General features: G+C 45.6%; 4 protein-coding genes across 6 annotated transcripts; 2 read left to right on the top strand and 2 right to left on the bottom strand.

Moving 5' to 3' along the window:
• Positions 1-1,322: 1,322 nt before the first annotated feature.
• zmynd19 (zinc finger, MYND-type containing 19) lies at positions 1,323-3,770 on the bottom strand. The gene is made up of 6 exons (XM_068753299.1): positions 3,636-3,770; positions 2,398-2,457; positions 2,208-2,314; positions 1,940-2,080; positions 1,549-1,729; positions 1,323-1,466 (listed from the first exon to the last, which is right to left on the bottom strand). Exons 1-6 carry the CDS (start codon positions 3,684-3,686, stop codon positions 1,323-1,325), a joined length of 684 nt encoding a protein of 227 aa, XP_068609400.1. The 5' UTR covers positions 3,687-3,770.
• A 1,753-nt stretch (positions 3,771-5,523) lies between these two features.
• bspry (B-box and SPRY domain containing) lies at positions 5,524-9,099 on the top strand. Its single transcript, XM_068753175.1, has 6 exons — positions 5,524-5,877; positions 6,381-6,479; positions 6,708-6,938; positions 7,095-7,120; positions 7,192-7,316; positions 8,009-9,099. The coding sequence occupies exons 1-6, from the start codon at positions 5,524-5,526 to the stop codon at positions 8,542-8,544; spliced, it is 1,371 nt and encodes a 456-aa protein (XP_068609276.1). The 3' UTR covers positions 8,545-9,099.
• A 108-nt stretch (positions 9,100-9,207) lies between these two features.
• Positions 9,208-12,640, bottom strand: coq4 (coenzyme Q4 homolog (S. cerevisiae)). 3 transcript variants are annotated; one of them, XM_068752537.1, is made up of 7 exons: positions 12,569-12,640; positions 11,777-11,929; positions 10,884-10,980; positions 10,732-10,802; positions 10,484-10,613; positions 10,022-10,115; positions 9,208-9,647 (listed from the first exon to the last, which is right to left on the bottom strand). In XM_068752537.1, exons 1-7 carry the CDS (start codon positions 12,633-12,635, stop codon positions 9,459-9,461), a joined length of 801 nt encoding a protein of 266 aa, XP_068608638.1. In that variant the 5' UTR covers positions 12,636-12,640; the 3' UTR covers positions 9,208-9,458. The 3 variants fall into 3 exon arrangements, with proteins under 3 accessions (XP_068608638.1, XP_068608636.1, XP_068608637.1); XM_068752535.1 differs by having other exon boundaries at positions 10,700-10,802; XM_068752536.1 differs by having other exon boundaries at positions 10,700-10,802; positions 12,566-12,635.
• A 177-nt stretch (positions 12,641-12,817) lies between these two features.
• Positions 12,818-20,706, top strand: traf2b (Tnf receptor-associated factor 2b). The gene is made up of 11 exons (XM_068752534.1): positions 12,818-12,847; positions 15,648-15,891; positions 16,245-16,323; positions 16,435-16,533; positions 16,939-17,100; positions 17,199-17,273; positions 17,454-17,528; positions 18,083-18,307; positions 18,404-18,707; positions 18,805-18,953; positions 19,038-20,706. The coding sequence occupies exons 2-11, from the start codon at positions 15,707-15,709 to the stop codon at positions 19,254-19,256; spliced, it is 1,572 nt and encodes a 523-aa protein (XP_068608635.1). The 5' UTR covers positions 12,818-12,847; positions 15,648-15,706; the 3' UTR covers positions 19,257-20,706.
• The last annotated feature ends 37 nt before the right edge of the window (positions 20,707-20,743 follow it).

Genomic DNA, 20,743 nt, shown 5'->3' on the forward strand with positions numbered 1-20,743 from the left:
CATTTTGTCCATTTTTCTAACAGTTACCTTCAAATATCACTCAAAGGGAAAAAAAGGTTTCACAATCGAATGTTTAAAATAAATATATAGCTCCATTGACAAAGAAAAGAAAAAAAATATCTTTAGGGCAACCTCCTTTCCAAACACATATAGAACACATTAACCCTGCAGATACAAAATAAGAATAAAAAAGACATGTTAAAAACTAAAGACCAGCACTCAGCAACAAAGCGGAGGGATGAAAACCACATGATACACGTCCAAATACAGGCCCAGGCCACGTTGGTCGTTTTTCTTGTCTTTTAATCATCAAAAATACGACCGGTACATTCCGCCATGACATGAATAATTTTGAGATCGTAACCTTAGTTTCAGATGCTGCCTTTAAACATCTTAATAAATCCAGCTCCTTCAGGCAATTAAGAATTCGTACCCGGTCTTTGACTTTGATAGCAAAAGTATTCACGGCTCAAGAAAACAAGGGAGGGCCGAAAAAAAGAGCCTTTATTTGGCAGTTTGTGTAATAGTGAAAATCTCTACTCCACAAATGGATGTTTAAATGTCAAAATTAAAACCTTTTCATGTGGCTCCTGGAAGACACCAGACCTGCCTGTTGTCCATGTTGACCCTAAATGTCCTTCAGTACGTGTTGGCAGCACACACACACACACACACACACACACACACACACACAGTCCGTCCTGGTAGTGTGATTCAATCAGGGAATTCTGATCATGTCTCGGTTGGCTGTGTGGGGCAGCACTACAGACAGGGAGGGGGGGCCACGGTGTTGGTGACCACGAAGACAGCAATCATGTGCACCAGAGGTCAAAAAACGGAGGGGGGGGGGGGGATACAGTGAAAAGGTCCATATCCAATTGTACCAGCTGAATGATGGGTACTGCAGGCCGGGGGTCAAACATCACAGGGGGGGGGGGGGCGACGGCGACGGTCCTTAATGTGGTCCAAAGAAGCTTGTCCAGTTCGTCAAGACAACCCCCCCCCCCAATACGTCAATACGTACCAAACTATAGCAGCAGGTAGAGCTTGAGGGTCTCACTCCTCGAGACAAATAAAGAAAATAACAAAACGACAACAACAATAATAATAATAATACCTTTCTGTCATCCACGGGAAGAGTGAGCTATGGAGGGTCGCCGATTCTGGGAAGTGGCAGATGTCTTTGCTTTATTCTCCGTGCCCTCCCCTCCGAAGTCTCTCGTCAGCAACCCCCCCATTTTGCACACTTGCACACCCGACGAGTCTAGCCTCCCCTCACCCCCCCCCCCCCTTCTCCTCTTCCAGGCGAGGACGAGGGCAGATCATCGCTCGGGCTCCGACTCCAGGGCCAGAACCCGCTTGCGCTCGCGACACTGCTTCTTGTGGGCGGGCCAGTCTCTCTGCTGGCATTGGGAACCGCAGTAACGGGCCACCTGGCACCGACCGCAAATGTTGAACTCCCGGAGCTGTGGGGAAAAACAAAAAACACGATAAATAAGCTGATCGCGCCGACGGGTAAATCGGCCGGCGACGGGCCGAAGCACTCACCCTCCTCTCAATGAGTGAACACGGGGGATAGTGACACTCGTAGTAGGTGCAGGAGCACTCCTCTTCCTCCACCAGCTCCCCGTTAGCGTTGTAGTAGCGCGTACGACTCAGCTCCAGATACTGCTCCTCCACGGGGTCAGCCGGGACCTGCTGGATGGCCAGCCAGTACAGAGACTGCTCTCTGGAACGTGGGGCAGAAGATTCGGGGGAAGAACGACGACAAATATTCAACTACAAACGCAAAGAAACGTTCCAGGTGGGGATTTAAACAAACACGATTTGACCTTCCAGCGTCTCAAACGCTCGCTAGAGCAAGAGTTTGAGACGCTAAAAAGCAACAGAATTCACAGTTCAGCACCGCGGCCCGCGTGGCACGTTTTGCTCGTCCCACCTCTGTTTGCTGGAAACATCCTCTGGCTTGGGGCTCCAGCCCACGGGCACCAGCCGCAGGTTGTCGAGCCTGTTGTCCACCGTCACAGAGTTGATATGGATGACTTGAAAGCTGGGAGCGATGCCTCCTCGGTGCTTCTCCCTGAGAGGACGCGACGAGCACACAGATCACGAGCCGGTCACGGAAATAAAAGCTCAAGACGCAGGCGGCACCGAGAGCGACGACGTTCCTCCGGCGTATTCGGAGACGTTCGTTTTTTGTTACTTACCAGAGCAGCTCATGCAACGGCCGTCCCGCCCAGCGGCCTTTACCGATATCGAACGCGTAGGCAAAGATCTTTGCTCCGTTTCCGTCTGCGTCTACTTCCATGCGAGCCTGGACACGGACAACGCAACAGTTTAACAGCGGCGGCGCAAACGAAAGGCGACAGCAACAATCATAACTCTGATGCGTTTTACCTCAAACGCATAGTTCTCCACAAGCGGAATGTCCTGCTCATCGATGAGCGTGTATTTAGTCTGGAACGAGAGACACAACGTTTCAATGTCGACAAATTCATCGAGTCTTACGAGGAGCAGCCGCTGGTCAAGTCAAACCTATTTGAAAGCATTTACAAAGAAATCCAGCACACGCGCACACACACACACACACACACACACACTCACACTCACACTCACATCAAGCGCCGTCTGAGATTAACCAGTTCCACAGTAATCAGACAATCCAGGATCAAATAGACAGGATAAGCAGAGAATGCAAATCCCAGTAGTCACGAATACGAGCAGAGGAAAAACCAGCTCCATTTACAGCATGGATGTTAGCTAAAGGCTAAATATTAAGTTCAAATTTAACATCCTCAGCCCTTCATAAGTCATGAATGATAAGATCATAGTTCAAACTCCTTTTTTTTTTAACCTGCACGTGTTGGACAATCAGCATCATCACACACACACACACACACACACACACACACACACACGACTATTGTTCGGGTAATCGAAGCAGCGACTTCGTGTAAATGTCGTATTTGCATTCGATCAGCTGATTGATCAGCGTCTTCCTGGACCAGCGTTCGTGTTTTACGTCGCATCTACTCGAAGCCACTTTTACGTCATCTAAAACAAACAAACAAACAAAAACAAACATAAAACGATCCAAGTTTTTTGGCCGCAGCTGCTGCGTCTTTTCTGCGCTTTGTCACGTTGCACAAAAGATTCGGTTGATGTAGCGCCACAATGGCTTCCTCATTAGCGGACGCTTCAACGTGTGATCCAGATAGCATAGCTAGCATGGCTAGCATGGAGCCTTCTGAGCCGACGACTGTTAAACATAAAAGACACACCCCGTGCAGAAGAACCGATGTATTGGCTTCAACGTTAACCGGAACCGGTAACAAAGCAAACTCGTGCGTTTTTTTATTTGACACGTTATTCTTGCGGTTTAGCCACCGGCTAACGCTTACGTTTCCATGCTAGTTAGCGTTAGCTTCATAGCGAGACTGTGGGAGCTACAAGCTCGGTACGGCCGGCATCGCTGATCCATTCAAACGCGGCTAGGATCGATAAAACCCGACTATCCCCGCATTGGCCATGACACGGTAAGCGTTAAAGCCGTTTATTAACACAATCCAGTCATCGCGGAACCGACATTTGCTGCCCAAACAGGCCCTCCCCCCCGGCCGCACATGGTAACTCACCTTTCCGGCCACACGGCCGAGCCTCACGATCCCGAGCTTGAAATCCGACATCAGGGAAGACGGAAGACAGGAAGAGGCGTCGAATCCCAAACTTCACCGGCACTCGGGTTTACAACCCCTCAGAGCCCCGCTGCGATGCCAATCTGGCTGCGGGTATCGGTCCCAAACCGCCGCAGTCAGTTCCGGCACAGCTTCGGTGAAACACCGCTGCTGGTGCAGGAGGACCGAGGGAAGGGCTGGAGGGGGCGGGGCTGGACGAGTCGCGGAACAGACCGTCCAATCACATTGAACGTAAAGTTTTTTTTTTAGTACCGGGCTTCCGGTCACGTTGCCCAATGGGAAGTGTCGCTTTGAAGGCCCGCCTGTCTTACTTTGAACGTCATCATATTCTCGTGACCACTTCCAGCCATTTTCGCGCGAAATGCTTGATGGGACTTGATGTGGAGCTAAGAACTGACTTTAAACTTTGGTATCTAAAATAAAATGTAGCATTATACAAAGCTTAATTTCACAGTTGGCGAGAAACCGTAGAAAGTAGACTATTGAAATCATGAGAGGAAAGACTTAAATGAAAAAATAAAAACTGATCAGGTAAATCAGGACTTTTATGATGTGTTCAAATCGATTCCAAAGAATCACAAGATTAACAAACACTTTAAATGTAAATTGCATTGATGTTACATGTTAGCATTTATAGAAATAATGACCAATGCAGAGCACCTTATGAATGATGGCGAAGTACAGAAGCTGCAGCGTACAGATCAAAAATGGACCTTTTAATCACCTGAAAAGCTTTATCGGTTGTCATCAGCCACTCAGACAATATTTTCATTCGGACATTATTCAGCACGGACATTTATTTAAGCACAATGAAGTTGTAATGTCGATAGTTCCCCCTATATTAAACCTTTGTTGCACTTGTGAGGGAGCAACAGCATGAAAACAATAAGGCACATTAAACTTAACGTACGCGTAAAAGACAGATATACCAAGTCAGTATTTGGGAGGGCTTTTCCAGACATTGGGTGTTGCTGCATTACGAAACAGAGCTGTGTCTGAGGTGTGGCTGCACCTCTGATCCGTGGTTAGTTACACTCGTGTGATTCAAATATGATGAAACTGTATCCCACCCAATCACCCTGTAAAAATTAATTCGACTCCTCAAGTATTTTCCTTGTGTAGAGTAAACATACTGTAAATATAATTCAAATCGTGCCATGAGAAAACAGAAACAGAAGATGGCGATATCTAAACAGACTGAATCCCAGTCCTGTCAAGCCTCCAGTAACTACTACTACTACTACTAGTCCAGTAACTACTACTACTACTAGTCCAGTAACTTCTACTACTACTAGTCCAGTAACTACAACTACTACTACTACTAGTCCAGTAACTTCTACTACTACTACTACTAGTCCAGTAAATACTACAACTACTACTACTACTATTAGTAGTATACTTTCAGATTAGCACCTGCCAAAAGAAGCACTCAGAGCTTCTTATCTGATTTAATATCACTTCATTCCATTGCCCTGGAAACATACTCCAATATATGTCATCATCACAAAAATATTATTTCCCATAATTCCAGTTTCAATGACCTCTCATTAGTTTTTCATGGCAAAATGTGAAATAAAAACGTGTAAAAGTGAATGAACAAATTATTATTTTCTACTCATATTCAGATGTCGTCACAAACAGCAGTATTTAGCTGACGCCCTGATCAAACAAATACCCCCCCCCCCCCCCCCCTGTCTCTGTCAGCTGTGACCTCTGATGCCCGTTTATCACTTCCGTGTTCCGCTCACCTGTTACACCTGTATTGCAGCGTTGTAACGAGAGGAGCGGACTCCCTGCGCGGCCGGTGCACCTGTTGCGTTATTGTGCCATGGCCGAGGAATTCATTACGCGCGATCTAATATCCGAAACGGAGGAATCGGTCAATCCTGGGGGGGCCAGACTCAGAGAAAAGGATTACGAACAGCCGATATTCTCCCTGCTGAGCGGCGGGGGGAAGCAGCCGTGGACCGGGGGGGGCACCGACGCGCCGACGTCACCGATCGAGACCGACCCCGCGTCTGGGATCTCCTCCGTCGGGAGTGGAATCTGTGCGGCGCACGAGTCCGAGCTGGACTGGTTCTGCGGGACCGAACAGAAAATCATCTGCTCTCGGTGCGTGGCCGTGGGCTCCTGCCGCGGACACGCCGTGACCGCCCTGGCCGCCAGAGTATCCACAGTCAGGGTGAGCGTGCGTGGATAAAAGCCCCGTCATGCTTTCACAACCTGCAGCGAGCGTTCCTTCTGCTTTTATTTCATTTCAATGTGTAGCCTGGTGCCGTGCCCTGGAGAATTTAGATGGAAGCTGCAAACCTTGAAATCTGGGTCACCGGGGAAATAGTATTATTGACCGAGGACACCTGCAGGATTAGAAATAGACCGGCTTTCGCTTTGTGGTTGGAGTTTGCTTTGTACGTTACAGTCTGATATGTCTTCAAATCACCCTTCAAATTTAAATATTTAATAATGAAAGAAAATAAATGATGGGTTATTTATTTCCTGTCTCAACCCTTTGCTGATGGAATACCTTTGGGTGTGCCACATTCCGCGTAAAGTTTAAACTGTATGCTATTTGAAAAGACAGGATTTTCTTGTTGGTGTTTCCAGCTGTTCGTCGCCATGTGTTCACAACCACTGCGCGTGTGTGTGTGTGTGCGTGTGTGTGTGTGTGTGTGTGTGTGCGTCTAGAACCAACTGGTGGACGTGTGTGAGAACATACAGCTGCAGGCACTGAGGATTGAGAAGTTTATCGATCAGACGCTGACAGCCAAAGAACAAAAGCTTCAGGTGAGGAAAAAAAAAATATCTAAATTTAAATCTAGATTTAAATCTATATATATTTAAATCCCAACCATGAAAATATATATTTTTGTGCGTAACAGATAAACGAATGAATAAAAATATAATTACTTGTAGTCCTTTACAGTTTTTAAATTTAATTCAATTTAAATATGTGTTATAATGAATGAACCATGCATGATCAAACACATCTTCTCTCCTCTCTTCCCGGCGCAGACGGCGGCGAGCAGGGCGAGGGATCAGGTGCTGGCCCGGGTCAACGTGGCGAGGGAAGCCCTGGAGGAGGAGGAGCAGCGGCTCCTGGAGGAGGTGCAGCGGGAGGAAGAGCGGGTGGAGCAGTGTCTCCTCACCCAGAGGGCCCACTGGAGCCAGGCGCTGGCAAGCCTGTCTCAAACACGCTCCAGCCTGGTGCGCACGCTGACGCACACGCCAGACGCGCAGCTGGTGGTGAGGTCTTTTTTTTTTTTTTTGTCACGAAAGGAGGGGAGGAGATTGGGAAGATTTTAGAAGAATGAGAAAGTATTTGCTTAAATATATAGGAGCATCCTGATAGTCTTTGCCAAAAAAAAAAACACTAAATGGTCTCCCTGCTCGGTTTTTCAGACGACTGTCCAGGACTTGGCTGAAAGGTAATTTACATCCTGACACTTTGTGAAGAGCTTTTATTCTCCTCAGGGTGTGACCGCTGCTTGTGTTTCAGGGTGGAGGAGGCCGAGGGGGTCGGCGAGCCCTACGATACGGACCAACTCAACCTCAACCCAGGGTGCAGCGACAGCAAGCTGCTCAGGGGTCTGTGGGCCACTGCAGTGCTGCTGGGGCCCAACGGTGAGTAAGAGACGCTTCATACTGAGACTAATGCTTTAGAGTTAAATGTGCTTTTCCTTCTCTAGACAGGATTTTGATTATTTTTCACACCCGGAACCTTCAGACTAAATTTTGTCTAAACAGAAGTAATTGTCTCTGACTGGCCCCATGTAAGGTTAATTGGAAATGACAAAATAAACACATTTTCTCATTTTAAACTCATGCATGGGCTAAAACTGCATTCAGCAACAGTTCAATATGATGCGTCTTTCTTAATGAGCACAAAGACAACATAGCGACGACTTTAGGATGCTGAAAACCTTCGCACAACTTTCCAACAGTATATTCAACTCGACTCAACTCACTAATATGAGTCACAAATGGTAAAACATTCACATTTATTTTACCATTGTTTTGAGAAATCTAATTGAATAAATGGGATTTTTTGTAAGGCAACCTCAAATTTTTCATTTCTTAATTATAACATTCTTACAAGCTTGTCAAAACAATGCTAAAGAAATACAATTCATATTATGCAGAATTGAGTTCAGCCTTTTGGCCCGGCCCTCCAGAATATTTTCTGTTTCTCATGTGCCCCCCCCCCCTGCTCTACAGCTCCAAAGCCCTGAGACTGCAGCACACCTTGCATGTCTGCTGATACATACTGTGCTATAGTTTATGACATCCAAAGCATCTCTTTCTTCCTCCCGCAGCTTACGGATCGTCTCATTTAAAGTTTGACGAGCGTACAGTGAGCCCTCTCCTCTCCCTGTCTGACGACTTCTGCACTTTGACCTTCCTTCACAAAAAAGCTCGCCAGTCCGCGCGCTACGACCCGGCACGATTCGACTGTTGGCCCAACGCTCTGGGATCACTGTCCATGTCCTCTGGCACTCACAGCTGGGCGGTGGACGTGGGCCAGAGCGCTGCCTTCAAGGTCGGGGTCTGCTACGCCTCGCTGGGGCGCAAAGGCTCCGGGAACGAGGCCCGCCTGGGATATAACAGTCTGTCCTGGGTGCTGTCCCATTACGATGGAAATTACTCCTTCTGTCACAGAGAGAAGAACGTGCCCCTGCAGGTCACCAAGAGACCCCAGAAGATCGGACTCCTGCTGGACTGGCCGAGTCAGATGCTGATGTTTTACGAGCTGGACTCCGGTGCCGTTCTGTACTCCATCACGCATCTCTTTGAGGCGCCGCTGCTTCCGGCGTGCGCGGTGACGGACCGCAGCATCACCATACTGCACTGACAGGCCGTTACTCTCCGGCAAACAAAAAATAAAAAATAAGCATGCAGCAAAAATGGCAGGAAGAGATTACTTTATTCCCCATGTAAATATGATCAGCAGCAGCTTTTCTGTGCAGCCATGTCAAGACTCCGCTTCTATTTATATCCATTTGCTTTTCCATCCAAAGGATTTGATTTTTTTTATTTCCACAATCTGATTGATCAAATTCTTTGTCGATCATAACAGAATTGTAGTTTATATATATATATGACATTATGACCAGTCTCTGGTTGATCCAAAACTGTTTCTAATGTTGTTTTGCATTTTTTTAAATGTTCAGTAAACCAATTACATCAGCTTGATACAACCCTGAGTTCATCCTTTGATGTGTGAAAGTTCTATTGAAAGACAAGACTGGAAACCGCCAGAGGGCAGCAAAGTCAATGGTGACTGGTCGGACTGGGTCCCAGACCACAGCTACTGAATACAAACGCTTTAAACCAATCACAGTATCTGTTAATTCAGTGCATTCCTATTCCTGGCGTCTACGCTCTAATCTCGACAGGACGTCTTCTTAACTGGAACAGGTGCACAGTGTAACTTCCTGTAGCTGACATTTCTGCAAAAAGGGGTTTTAAATTTGGTAAGTGAGTAACCTGTATGGAAAGATCACGGAAGCACATACACGAGGGAGTTTTTATTTATTTTTGACACCAGCTCTTTTCCAAATGTCTGAGTCATTATGCAAACTATGCCTTTTCGTCTTATCAAAAGACGGCAGCACATTATGTCTCTCAAAAGTAGCTTGGAAGACTTGGAACACTTCATCGGTATAACGGTAATGATTAACACGCTTCGAGTACAATAAAGTCCAGAACATGATCATTTATTTCTGGTGTCTCTGCTATAAAAAGTCTTGTCCTGTGATTTATGAATCACTCGTCTTTTTTTGTCTGTTTGCAGTTCTGAGTAAGACCGGCGGAGGCTCTATGTTGAGCTCTTGTCGTAGGTCTTCGACGCTCTGCTCCCAACGCCTCTCGTAGAAAATGCTGAGGACGCACCGGGACCGCCAGCCATTCCGCAGAGCCCACGGACCCAAGGTCGCGAACAGAGACTGCAAACGTCTGCAAGTCAACAGCAGGAAGGAACAACACGACTGACCAATGAGGAGATCCAAACATGGTCAAAAAAAAGAACAGGCCACAAACCAGTTCACTAAAAGATAAAAGGAGGTTCAGATGTTGAATGTGGAACAACGATTTACAGGAAATGGTTCATAACAGCAGTGATGAGTTCTTGGGGTTCTGAAGGTAATGGGTTCAAACCCGCTGGGCATCACACGACCAGTCACTGGATGTTTAAAAGTATAAAGTCAACTCCATCACCGATCTGCGTTCCTGCGCGAGGCAGAGTAAGAGCGCCAGATTCCCGCCTCGCAAATACGGCCTCGATTCTACTGCTAATCCGAAGATAAACGTTCTACACTCTGGCGCCGTACCTCGCGTTCAGCCGAAGCGGCCCAAACGCAGCTCCGAGAGCGCACATGGGGAGTCCAGTCTGGGCGGCCTCGAACCACTTCACCGCCACCTCGCCTGGAAGCAGCAGCGAGAAGCGGAGAAGAAAGAGCATCCAGATGTTTAGAAAGCAAAAAGAGGAAACCAGCGGTCGGTCTCACGTGTCAAAATGTCTGTGCTGAAACCCTTATTGCGTAACTGTGTTTTTTTTCCTCGTACTTTACCGAGTTTCGATGTTTTCGTCCCTTTGACATTGAGACGGAGTAAATGAACACGTCACGAGAAAACCAAAAATGCCGGCTCAGCAATATTTACAAAAGGATAACTAAAAAGCCGGAGAGACAGGAAAACACGGAAGACACTGACTTTAGATCTAGCTAAGGTAATGCCTGAAATGTGCTGGATGATGATGGTCTTCAACCCTCCGACTGACCCCCCCGACTCACCCAACATGTTGGTGGGCATTCCCAGTAAGGTGTGCAACAAGTCGTGGACTTCTCTGTATCTCTGCATGACGTACGCCAGCTCCTCGCCGTCCACAAACTTGACGCCCGCTCTCGAGTCGGGGGTGACATTCTGACAGAAAAGGAAAGTGAAGGCACGAGCAACTCACACAGAAAGGAAAGCAAACAAAAGCGTGTTTTCCTTTCTTTTTCTCTCACGTTGTCCTCCAAAAAACGGAGATATTCTCTACCGAAGGAGCCGTCGGGCAGGGACGCCATCTGGCTCAGGTTGAGAGTCGAAAGTCTGATCCTGGGCCTTTCTCTGCAGGAACAAGTCCATCGTGAGAACGTTTTATTCTTAAGCACCTGATGTTAGTTCATGAAGAGCGTTACAAACACCCACTTTAGGATCGTGGAGCCTTCGGGATCATTTCTCATCTTGTCCCTGAGATTTTGTAACGCTAGGCGTCCTGTTGTCTCGCCGAGCACCGCGACCATGTCTGTCACGACATTAAATAGCGTAAAAAGTACAATAAAGACTCTAAGAGGTGAAATCTACGATCTGATAGCTGGTTAACTCTGAATAACATTTCTAGATTGAAGAACTTGTCTAGTTTGTAATAATAATTTACATTTCATTGTGTTTTTCACTTGCAATCAGGCTGTGACCTTTGAGGTGTCATCAGAAACGACCTTTGAAGTGCCGTCTTCCTCTTCCTGCGTTCAGGTTATATATACTCATGTCTTTCCCATACTTTTTTTTTAATACACGTACAGTAACAGAAGTTTCCAGAGATAAGGAAACTCCACTTCATTTGTACATCAGAAAAAGAACACCAGGTGCCGTCCGCAGGAATGAGGAACAGAAAGACGCATTCATCTCTGCCCCCATAAACAGAAACGATGGAGACACGCCAAGAAAGCAAGTTTACCAAACGAACTTTTGATTAACCAGCATAGCTGGAAGTTCCTCACAGATTCTTACATATTTATCTTTTAACAGTGTGATAAATTTTTATGGGGTGTAATAAAATAAAATGCTAAAGAGACATAGAGTACATCTCACACAGACTTTGAAGCCTGTAGATACAGAAAAGGTTCAGCTTCGAGTCTGAAATGAAACTGATGAAGCAGATCTAGTGAGGCAGTAACCTACATTTAGATTCGTTTCATTTTGACGGAGCTACAAGTGAAGCTTTTTATCCGTTTCATACCGGAATGTAATCTCTACTACAGACAGAGGGGGGGGGGGGGGGGGGGGGGGGGGGGGGGGGGCAGATAAAATATGACTCTCACCATGTCTGTAGGGATTTTGCAGTGCAGCCACGCCGGAGCCGACAGCCAGCAGGGCTTTCTGGATGGGGGTGGTGTGAATGTGTCCAGGATAAAGGCCATCGTAGCAGCTGTCTGTGAAGCCAACGCTTCCACCGTGCAGCTGGAGGACACTCACTGCGGAGGACGAGGAGCAGCGACATCAGAAACACAAATACTGTAAACAATCCTTCATCAGCACCGTCACTTTTGTTCAGGCCAGTTTCATTCGTTGTTGAAATACTACGTAACTAGTTAGAGATTTTACAGAGTCGGCCAAATTTAAAAGATATTTTTTATTTTATCATTTTGGATCTCGTCCTTGTACCACATTAATTGCGGACACGGTCAACATTGTAGGGCAAATCTTCTGACTAATAATTGTTGATTATGTGGTGTAACCTGTTTTAGTCACACCATTGTTTTATTGTGAAAGGTTCACCGGATGTGCCGGAACAGAAGTTTTGGATGGGGATTCGTGAAGTTGGAAGACGCTAAATAAACGCGGGCCAGTTGCTCTACAATGTATCGCATGAATCCTTACGCCGAATAACACGACAGATCAGGCCACAACCTGATTAACATTATCTGAGTTCAGCTCGCTACGCAGCTGTTAGCCTAAGTTGCTACATAGCCGAGGCGCATTGTTTGTGTTTGTGTCAATTATGCTAGCAGCTAGGCTAGCACAGCATTTCATTCAGACATTAAAACAAAAACGCGCGCATTTTCGCTTCGTCATAACAACACTGAGAACATGAAAGAGAACATTTAAACTACCTTTGGAGCTCAAGACGCACCGCCGCTTGTGTACGGCTTTTAAAGACGTACCGGAACGCAGCCACATTGTGAGCGCTAGTGCGCACGCGCAGATGTGACACTCGTTTTCTACTCCGGGGCAGCCCTGGCGGAGGGCGGGGTGTTACCACACAGCTAAAGGCTTGTGGAAGAGTGCTGACTCCGCGCTGTGCAGGTGAATTATCTCATCACGTCTCAAGGCTTGTTGTAATAAAACATGTACGACAGAGAGACAAAGGTTCGCTTCCCGTCTGTGTCAAGGTTAGCTAGAATTTGTACCTAATTCGATGACTAGCTTAGCAGTGTGCTAGCTGAACACGTTAGCGCATGTCAGCCACCGAGAAGTAAGTCAAAGTATAACAGTAGTAATTACACTACTGGTTGTTATTGCTGTTGTTGTTTTAAGCCGATGGCACTTACGCCAAAAAAAGACGTGAAATTAACTCGAGTAAAAATAAATAAATACATAAAAAAGTTGTGCGTTATCACAACAACAACAACTCCAGATATGGCGAAAGGGCTAAATACCAGACGCGATGACCCTGGACGCTGGAACCGGATCGTCTGGCGGTGACGTGTTGAAGTGGGCGGGGCGTTTGAAAGGCTGGGGTTGCGTTTGGGTCCGGTTGTAACTAATTACTGACGGGCGCGTTCTCGAAGGCGGTGAGTAGAGGGCTTTTATTTTTGTGTGTGTGTTCTTTGTACCGGCTGGAAGAGAGACTCGCTCCGGAATGTTTCATGAGATGAGACTCTGTGCAGGAACATGAAGGGAGAGCAGGCACATCAAAGAGGGGACTTTCTGCCACTTCAGACAGCTGCTACAGAATGCAGTCTGGCAAAATAGAGAATACAAAAAGTTCAGGCTCTGGACTGAGGGAGTAGTTTGAGTTTTTCTAAAGACACTTGTTGAGAATTACAACACAAAAGGTTATTTCCATCGCAGATCAGCCACAGTCTCGTTGCTATTCCACTGCCTATTTGTATATACTCTTATATTTACATATATTTCCTGTAGTTTTTCATGGTGGTTCTACTGGGTGTGTGTCTTGAGAGCATGTCTGACTGCATTTCTCTGTGTGTATGTGACTAATACAACTTGACTTGCAGTGCTGTGGTGCAGTGACTCCTTTCACATTCATTCCTTGTCCATTCTCAGACACCTTTATAGCTTTATATGGATTTATAGCTCGGTCTGTGTGGTTTGTGACCGTTAGACATGGCATCTGGTCTCAGCATCCGCCCTCGTGGATTCCGTGAACTGAAGTTTGGGTGTTTCCTGTTGCTTGTCCGAGGCTTGGCTCGTAATTGCAATGATATTATTGCTTTATGGGAAGAGTTTGGTTGAGGTTTGAACAAAATGTGAAACGATTGCTTCAATAACAAAATTGGTTAATTTGTTATTTGTTATTTGCTGGGGAAGAAAAAAAGAGGAAGAATCCGTAGTCTCAACAAACACAGTTTGTGTTTGTTATGCAACATCGACCGTTATTCCTCGTGGTTCCTCACGCGCTCTGGGTCATACGTTTCACTTATGACACTGTCTCTTGATGAAATGTTTTTTTTCCAACTGCTCACATCACAAAAAAAAAAAAAAAAAGTATTTCAGCCAATTTAAAGTTCACTTCCTTAAATGAAAGAGGATGAGTTCCTTTATCGGAGACGTTGTTCAAATGGAAAGCGATAGAGAGTAGGATTCAGATCGGCTTGAATTAAAACTCTATTGCAGTGTTTTGTCTACACCGTTTAAAAATTGGTAATAACCAACAACTTAAAGTTCAACACTTATTACTGTCTTGTTTTATTCTTAATTGTTTTAGTTCTGTGATAAAAACATGCATAGATGACTTTTTAAAACAATTTTCCTTCCTTTCCATGTTTGGAAATGGATATCTGTGTTGGAAGCCCATCTGTGGACAGGTGCTGCAAATTAGCTTCAGCTATAAGCGCTATAATGCAGGCATCAGATACTTGTGCTACATGTGTCTATGTTTTGTCTTTGTCCATATTCAAATAAACCAGAAATAAATAAATAAACACAACACACAGCAGACCAGCTAAAATACTAAAATACTTCCTAGTCCTACAGAAAGACATTCAGTTTAATGCTTTCAAGACATTTCCTTTGAAATAGTTAAAGTCGGAGCATTACTTCTTGTCCACTTTCTTGCTTGGTCAGTCCTTTTTATTTTTATTTCCTCTGCTTTTGTGTGTGTGTGTGTGTGTGTGTGTGTGTGTGTGCGTGCACCCTTTGTGAATTGCTTGGGTCAACATTAGTTTGTTTTTTCCAATGTGGGTCATTAAATACATTTGACTTTGAAGTTAAATTGTGCAAAGAGAAGTGATCGGGGCTTTGTTTCGCCACCTTGTGGACAAAATCAACACTGACATAAGGGCATAGTTCATCATGTCTGAAACTAACTCTGCTTATTCATCTGAGCAGACAATAAACTCTTGTGTGCATTTGACTACAGGAGTGATCGTTGTGGGCGTAAAGGGGACGTTTTATTATGGGATGACATCTGACTTGAGGTAAAACAACCCCTCAGTCATTCACCGTAAAGTGGATCAATCAATGTTTTATCTAACGCAACAAGCAGAAAAAAGCATTTAAGAGAAGACATTTTAAAAGAGTGATTTTTATTTTTTTAATAAAGGTAAGAAAGAAGCAAACGGTTCTACTACAAATTTACTACCACGCTCAATGCAGACGAAAATATTCCTGCAACGTTTTGTATTTTTAGTCTACCGGTGATTGGATCGGCAAAATCTGGAGGCCAATCAGAGGGTCGATGATTGCATGTTAAGGAGGAGGAGGAGGAGGCCGATGTCATATCCTTGGTAGCACTGTGTAGCAGATTATGGCTTTTAAAGCTTGTTATGGGCTTTGCAAGAGACACAAGAGGAGACGTTGCAACCAAAAGCCTCTCGGATGAGAGGCGACACAGATTCTGATTCCGATTCAACTCTCCAGAGAACCCAAAAGAACCAACCAATCACCTCGCGGCGTTCATTTAATACGCCCGTTTCATGCGCCGGTGACATGCGCTTGCTTGCTTTTCAGCTGTTGGGGTTAACGCCGGTCGTCTCCGGTGTCCGTTCGCAGGATAAAGAGCCCCACCGATGGAGAAAATGTCTCGCATTCTGTTGGACTGCTCCAGCCCTTTGCCGGGGTTCCCCCTCAGTGTGCTGTCGGTGCCCATGGAGAACAAATACAGATGCCAGCAGTGTCTCCAGGTGCTGAGGAAGCCCGTCCAGGCTCAATGCGGCCATCGCTTCTGTGTGCACTGCTTCAAGCAGCTCACCAGGTAAGCGGGAGGTCCTCAGACCCCCCCCCTCCCTCGTCCTGGACATGCTTCATCACATCCTGTGTTCTTTCTGTTTGTGCTCACCTCTGGGGGAATCCCTGCTCAGTGACCTTAGGCAGACTCATCCCTTAGATGACTGGACTCTTAGCGATGAGAGTGAATGGCTCTGACTCATTCTAAAAGGTTTCTTGTACTTTGTAAATGCCCCCCCCCCCCCCCCCCAATTTTGTTTTTGAGGTTTTTATGTTTCACCCCGTGCTATGATGTGGCTTTTACCTTCATACCGTAGCGCCTGGTGTGACATGGACGTGTTCAAGCGACCCACACAAACTAAACGCTGTTCTGTTTGTCAGTTCTGGGCCGACGCCGTGTGAAGCCTGCCGCCAAGAGGAGATCTACGAAGAACCCATTTCCATTCTGAACAGCAGCGAGGTAAGGAGACTTCACGCGACGTCTTCCTCGTCCCTTCTCCGCTTCAAAGAGAATTACGTCAAGGGAAAAGCAACCTGTTATGTCTCTTGATCCCCCCCCCCCTTCCATCAGGCGTTTCCAGACAACGCTGCAGGCCGAGAAATAGCAAGCTTGCCTGCCAGATGTTTAAACCAGGACTGCAAATGGACCGGCTTCATAAAGGAATACGAGGTGAAGCGTTCGGCTGCGCTGCGTGTTCGAGGGTTTTTGCTCCAAACTCGGCTGTTTGCTTTCTTAATCTTTCCAGAGTAGCGTCCCAACTTCTCCCCGCCCCCGCCCGCCTCATGTCTTTTGCTCTGACTGAACAGTGTGGCAGCATTGTTTACACTGCAGCAATAATAAGCTGAGAAACAGGAAGTGAAATGTGAACTTGCCCTGGAAAGTCCCTGCTCGGGTAGCGGCAGCATATCGGTTGGAAAGTACCAGAGCGATAGGAATCCAGATTAGCTGCTGGAGGGTTAGCAGTTTCCGTTTCAGTTTATGTCTCACCAGTTATTTACCATGAAGCCAGATACGCTTCCTGTGAATGCATGAATCAGATCTAACAATGAGCTTGAATCTATCCTCTGTTTTCAGACCCAGCACGAAGGTCACTGTGAATTTGAGCGCATCCAGTGTGAGGCATGTCAAAGCTCGATCCTTCGCATGGAGAAGGACAGACACGCCGAAAGGGAATGTGAAGCGAGAACCCTCAACTGTAAATACTGCAAGACGACCTTTAACTACAGAGACATCAAGGTGAGGGACGAAGGTCGTTTTGAATCAAAACAAACTGCAGGTTGTTTGTGAATGAACTCACGATAATGTCTTCGTTCTCCGGGGGGGGGATTTTTAAGGCCCACGATGAGGTCTGCGTGAAGTTCCCCTTACAATGTAAAGACTGTGGCAAGAAGAAGATTCCAAGAGAAAAGGTTTGGGCTGTTTTCTGTTTGTACAACATTCAAATTTACACAATTATTATTTACCGTAAAAGAAAAAATAATTCCTTTTACCTTGACTTTCTGTCTTTCTCTCCGACCGAGAGACCTTTATTTCCCCCTCCATTCGGATCTGGATCAGTAACGTTTACCTCTCTTTTATCCAACCACTAGTTCCTTGATCACAGCAGGTCTTGTGTGAAGTCAAAGGGCGCCTGTCTATTCAGTGAAGTGGGCTGTAAATCTGTGGTACGTATAATAATCTAAATAAATGCAGTTCCTTCATTTCCTTATATACTGCACCTACAATTTTGTAGGTGCAGTATCGGGGCGGGTTCTTGTTTTCTAGGTATTTCAAAGGGACGTTCTAGGACATTCGCTATGTTGCTGATTGCAATAGTCCATTGATAGACTCATAACACAATTAGCTTAGCTTAGCATACCTACTCGAGTAGAGTGAATCGGTAGCTCTGATGGGCAACAAACTCTTCAGGCCTCTAAAGCGAGGAATCGTATTGTTTTTACATATTATGCACAGATATGTAAAATAATGAGTGAGATCTAGAGCTGCTGATTTTTGAATGTTTTGATTGTTTGCTTAACAGAAAGAGAGAAAAAGAAAGTATATTTTTGATGCTAAAAAGGGTCCTGAAATGCACTTTTCTATCCCCATCCGATAGATCCGTGGGGCTCTCTCTCTCTCTCTCTCTCTCTCTGAGATCTTTTCACTGATTTCAAATGGCACAAAGTGGAGAACAGGTTTTGAGTTCGCCTCCGATTAACATCGTCGTCTCTGTTCGCAGATAGAGAACGGAAAGCTCGGTGACCATGAGCAGAACAGCGTCATGGAGCATCTGCGTCTGCTGCTGCCCATGGTGCTGTCCGTGACTCGGACGCCGCCCACCACTTCTGCTTCCGGCGAGTGGCAGGAGGATTCTGGTCTGGGATTATACCAGGCTGCCGAGGACAGAGGCAGCGTGAGCACGGGGGATGCAATCCGTGTGTCGCCGGGGGAGTTGGTGAAGAAGGTGAATCTCCAGACTCATGGTGCTCCGTGACGCTTTTTTTTTTTTTTTCTTTTTTTAGTTCCAAATGAGATACCCGAATGCATTCGTCTCCGACAGGTGACCGCTTTAGAGAACATCGTCTGCGTGCTGAACCGAGAGGTGGAACGTAGCTCGGTTACCTTGGAAGCGTTCTCGCATCAGCATCGCTTGGACCAGGAGAAAATCGAGAACCTCTCCAATAAGATCTGCCAGCTGGAGAGAACGGTCACGATGAGAGATCTGCAGCTGTCCCAAAACGAGCAGCTGGTGAGGGAACTCCAGCTGTGTACCTATGACGGGATATTCATCTGGAAAATCGCAGACTTCTCGCGCCGCAGACAGGACGCGGTGGCGGGCAGAACGCCTGCGATGTTCTCCCCAGGTGAGCTGGTGATCGGCAACCCACCATTCTTACCCCTGTTCACACCGCTCTACGCCGCTTTTCACATTCTGGGTTCTGGCTTTTCCCCTCCTCGCAGCGTTTTATTCCAGCAAGTACGGCTACAAGATGTGTCTGAGGCTGTACTTGAACGGCGACGGAACGGGGCGAGGAACGCACCTTTCGCTCTTCTTCGTGGTCATGAGGGGCAAGTGCGACGCGCTGCTCAAGTGGCCGTTCGGCCAGAAGGTCGGCAGACGAGCGTTTTGACGGTTTCAAAAATCCGCCGTCGCCAAGCCCAGACGCTAAAAACTGACGTTCCCCTCTCCGCAGGTGACCCTGATGCTCTTGGACCAGAACAACAGGGAGCACATTATCGACGCCTTCCGGCCCGACGTCACCTCCACCTCCTTTCAGCAGCCGATCAGTGAGATGAACATCGCCAGCGGCTGCCCGCTCTTCTGCCCGCTGGCTAAGCTGGCGGGCAAGAGCCCGTATCTCAGAGATGATACCATTTTCATCAAAGCCATCGTAGACCTGACGGGCTTGTAAGGGTGTGGACTGTGGAAGTTAAAGCACCGAAATACAGGAATGCAAATCAAACGAGTAGTAATTATAAATAAATGTATTATTGTTATAGATAAATATGTGTATTACACACTAAGTAATGTTACAATCATAGAATCTAAAATGATTATTAATACCTCGGGGAAGAAGGAAACGAAGGTTCCAGCATCAAGGATGCTAATTAACAAAACCGGTTTTATGGTAATAACATTAGTAGTAGTACTATGATATGCAAAAAACTCTATACTATACACATAATATATATATATATATGTGTACACAAGGGTTATAATTTTATATAGATTTCATCATTATCTATCGTATTATTCATATACGATCCTTCATCTATACACGCTTGGACACGCCTCCTCATTCAGTGGTTCGTCTTTAATTTCAGGATCACGTTGTCGATCCTCAATGGAGGCATCAGGAGGAATCCTACTCCCTCTGATGACCTGTTACATTTTCCCAATTTCTCCAATTGATTATTGTTTTGGTGACTGGTGTATTTTTTATTTTATTTTTAGGAATTTGCTGTTTTTGGGTTTGTAATCAGAAACACGATCAATCCTTTGTGGTTGATTGTACAAATTATTGGTATTTGAAGATTTCCTAACTGTAATAAACTATATATTACTAATACTAAATGTAAGCACACCAACATGGTAAAGATGGAAATGAAGCATAACAAATGTTAGCATTTTAGGGGTAGCTTGTAGCACAAAGTAAAACTGTATATCATTCAAATAAGACATAAATATTAACCAATATCTTTAATTGGCGAAACCATCCAATGTGTAACTTTGCAGTTTCCACGGTAACCCATCGCGACTGTTCCTTGCCAATGACAACAACTCATTGGTAAGGAATGAGTTGTTGCTGAGTGTTCAGCTTTCTGAGTCGAGGCTTACTAATCAATAACAGACTCATTCTGACATCGCTTTAGTCTTTCAGGCCATCTTTTTTTTAATTTCAGGACAGGATTAGAGAACCAGAAACATGGAAAACACTGTTCAGCCGATGACTTCAAACAGGTCTGGAAATACGAACAACAGGGCAAGTTAGAAAAAAAGAAAGTCAAGATGAAAGTCTTATAATCAGTTAACCCGAGCAGGGTCAGCTGCTCAACTAAAATTCAAAATGTCATTTTTGTTTTGTGTGTTCTTCATATCGGTCTTGGAGCAGCAAGAGAGCTACGGGGATCAGAGAAAACTCAGCCACACTCACACACACCTTGCATTAGATCAGGCTTCTGGATGAAAATTAAAATGGTCTGTTTTCGTATTTAATATGATTTTGTATTGTTTTGAACTTTTCTATTATCCAAATCACCGCTAAGATATGCTACGGTGGTTAAATATGTGCAGCACCTATAAATATCCATGGAATTCATGTTTCCTTGTTTTTGCTCAAATAAATAATTATTACAACTTCAGTGATAATTTAGAGCATGTGTTTGTTTTTTTTTAAAT

The sequence above is a fragment of the Brachionichthys hirsutus genome, chromosome 19 (assembly GCF_040956055.1).
Source record: "Brachionichthys hirsutus isolate HB-005 chromosome 19, CSIRO-AGI_Bhir_v1, whole genome shotgun sequence".
NCBI lineage: Eukaryota > Metazoa > Chordata > Actinopteri > Lophiiformes > Brachionichthyidae > Brachionichthys > Brachionichthys hirsutus.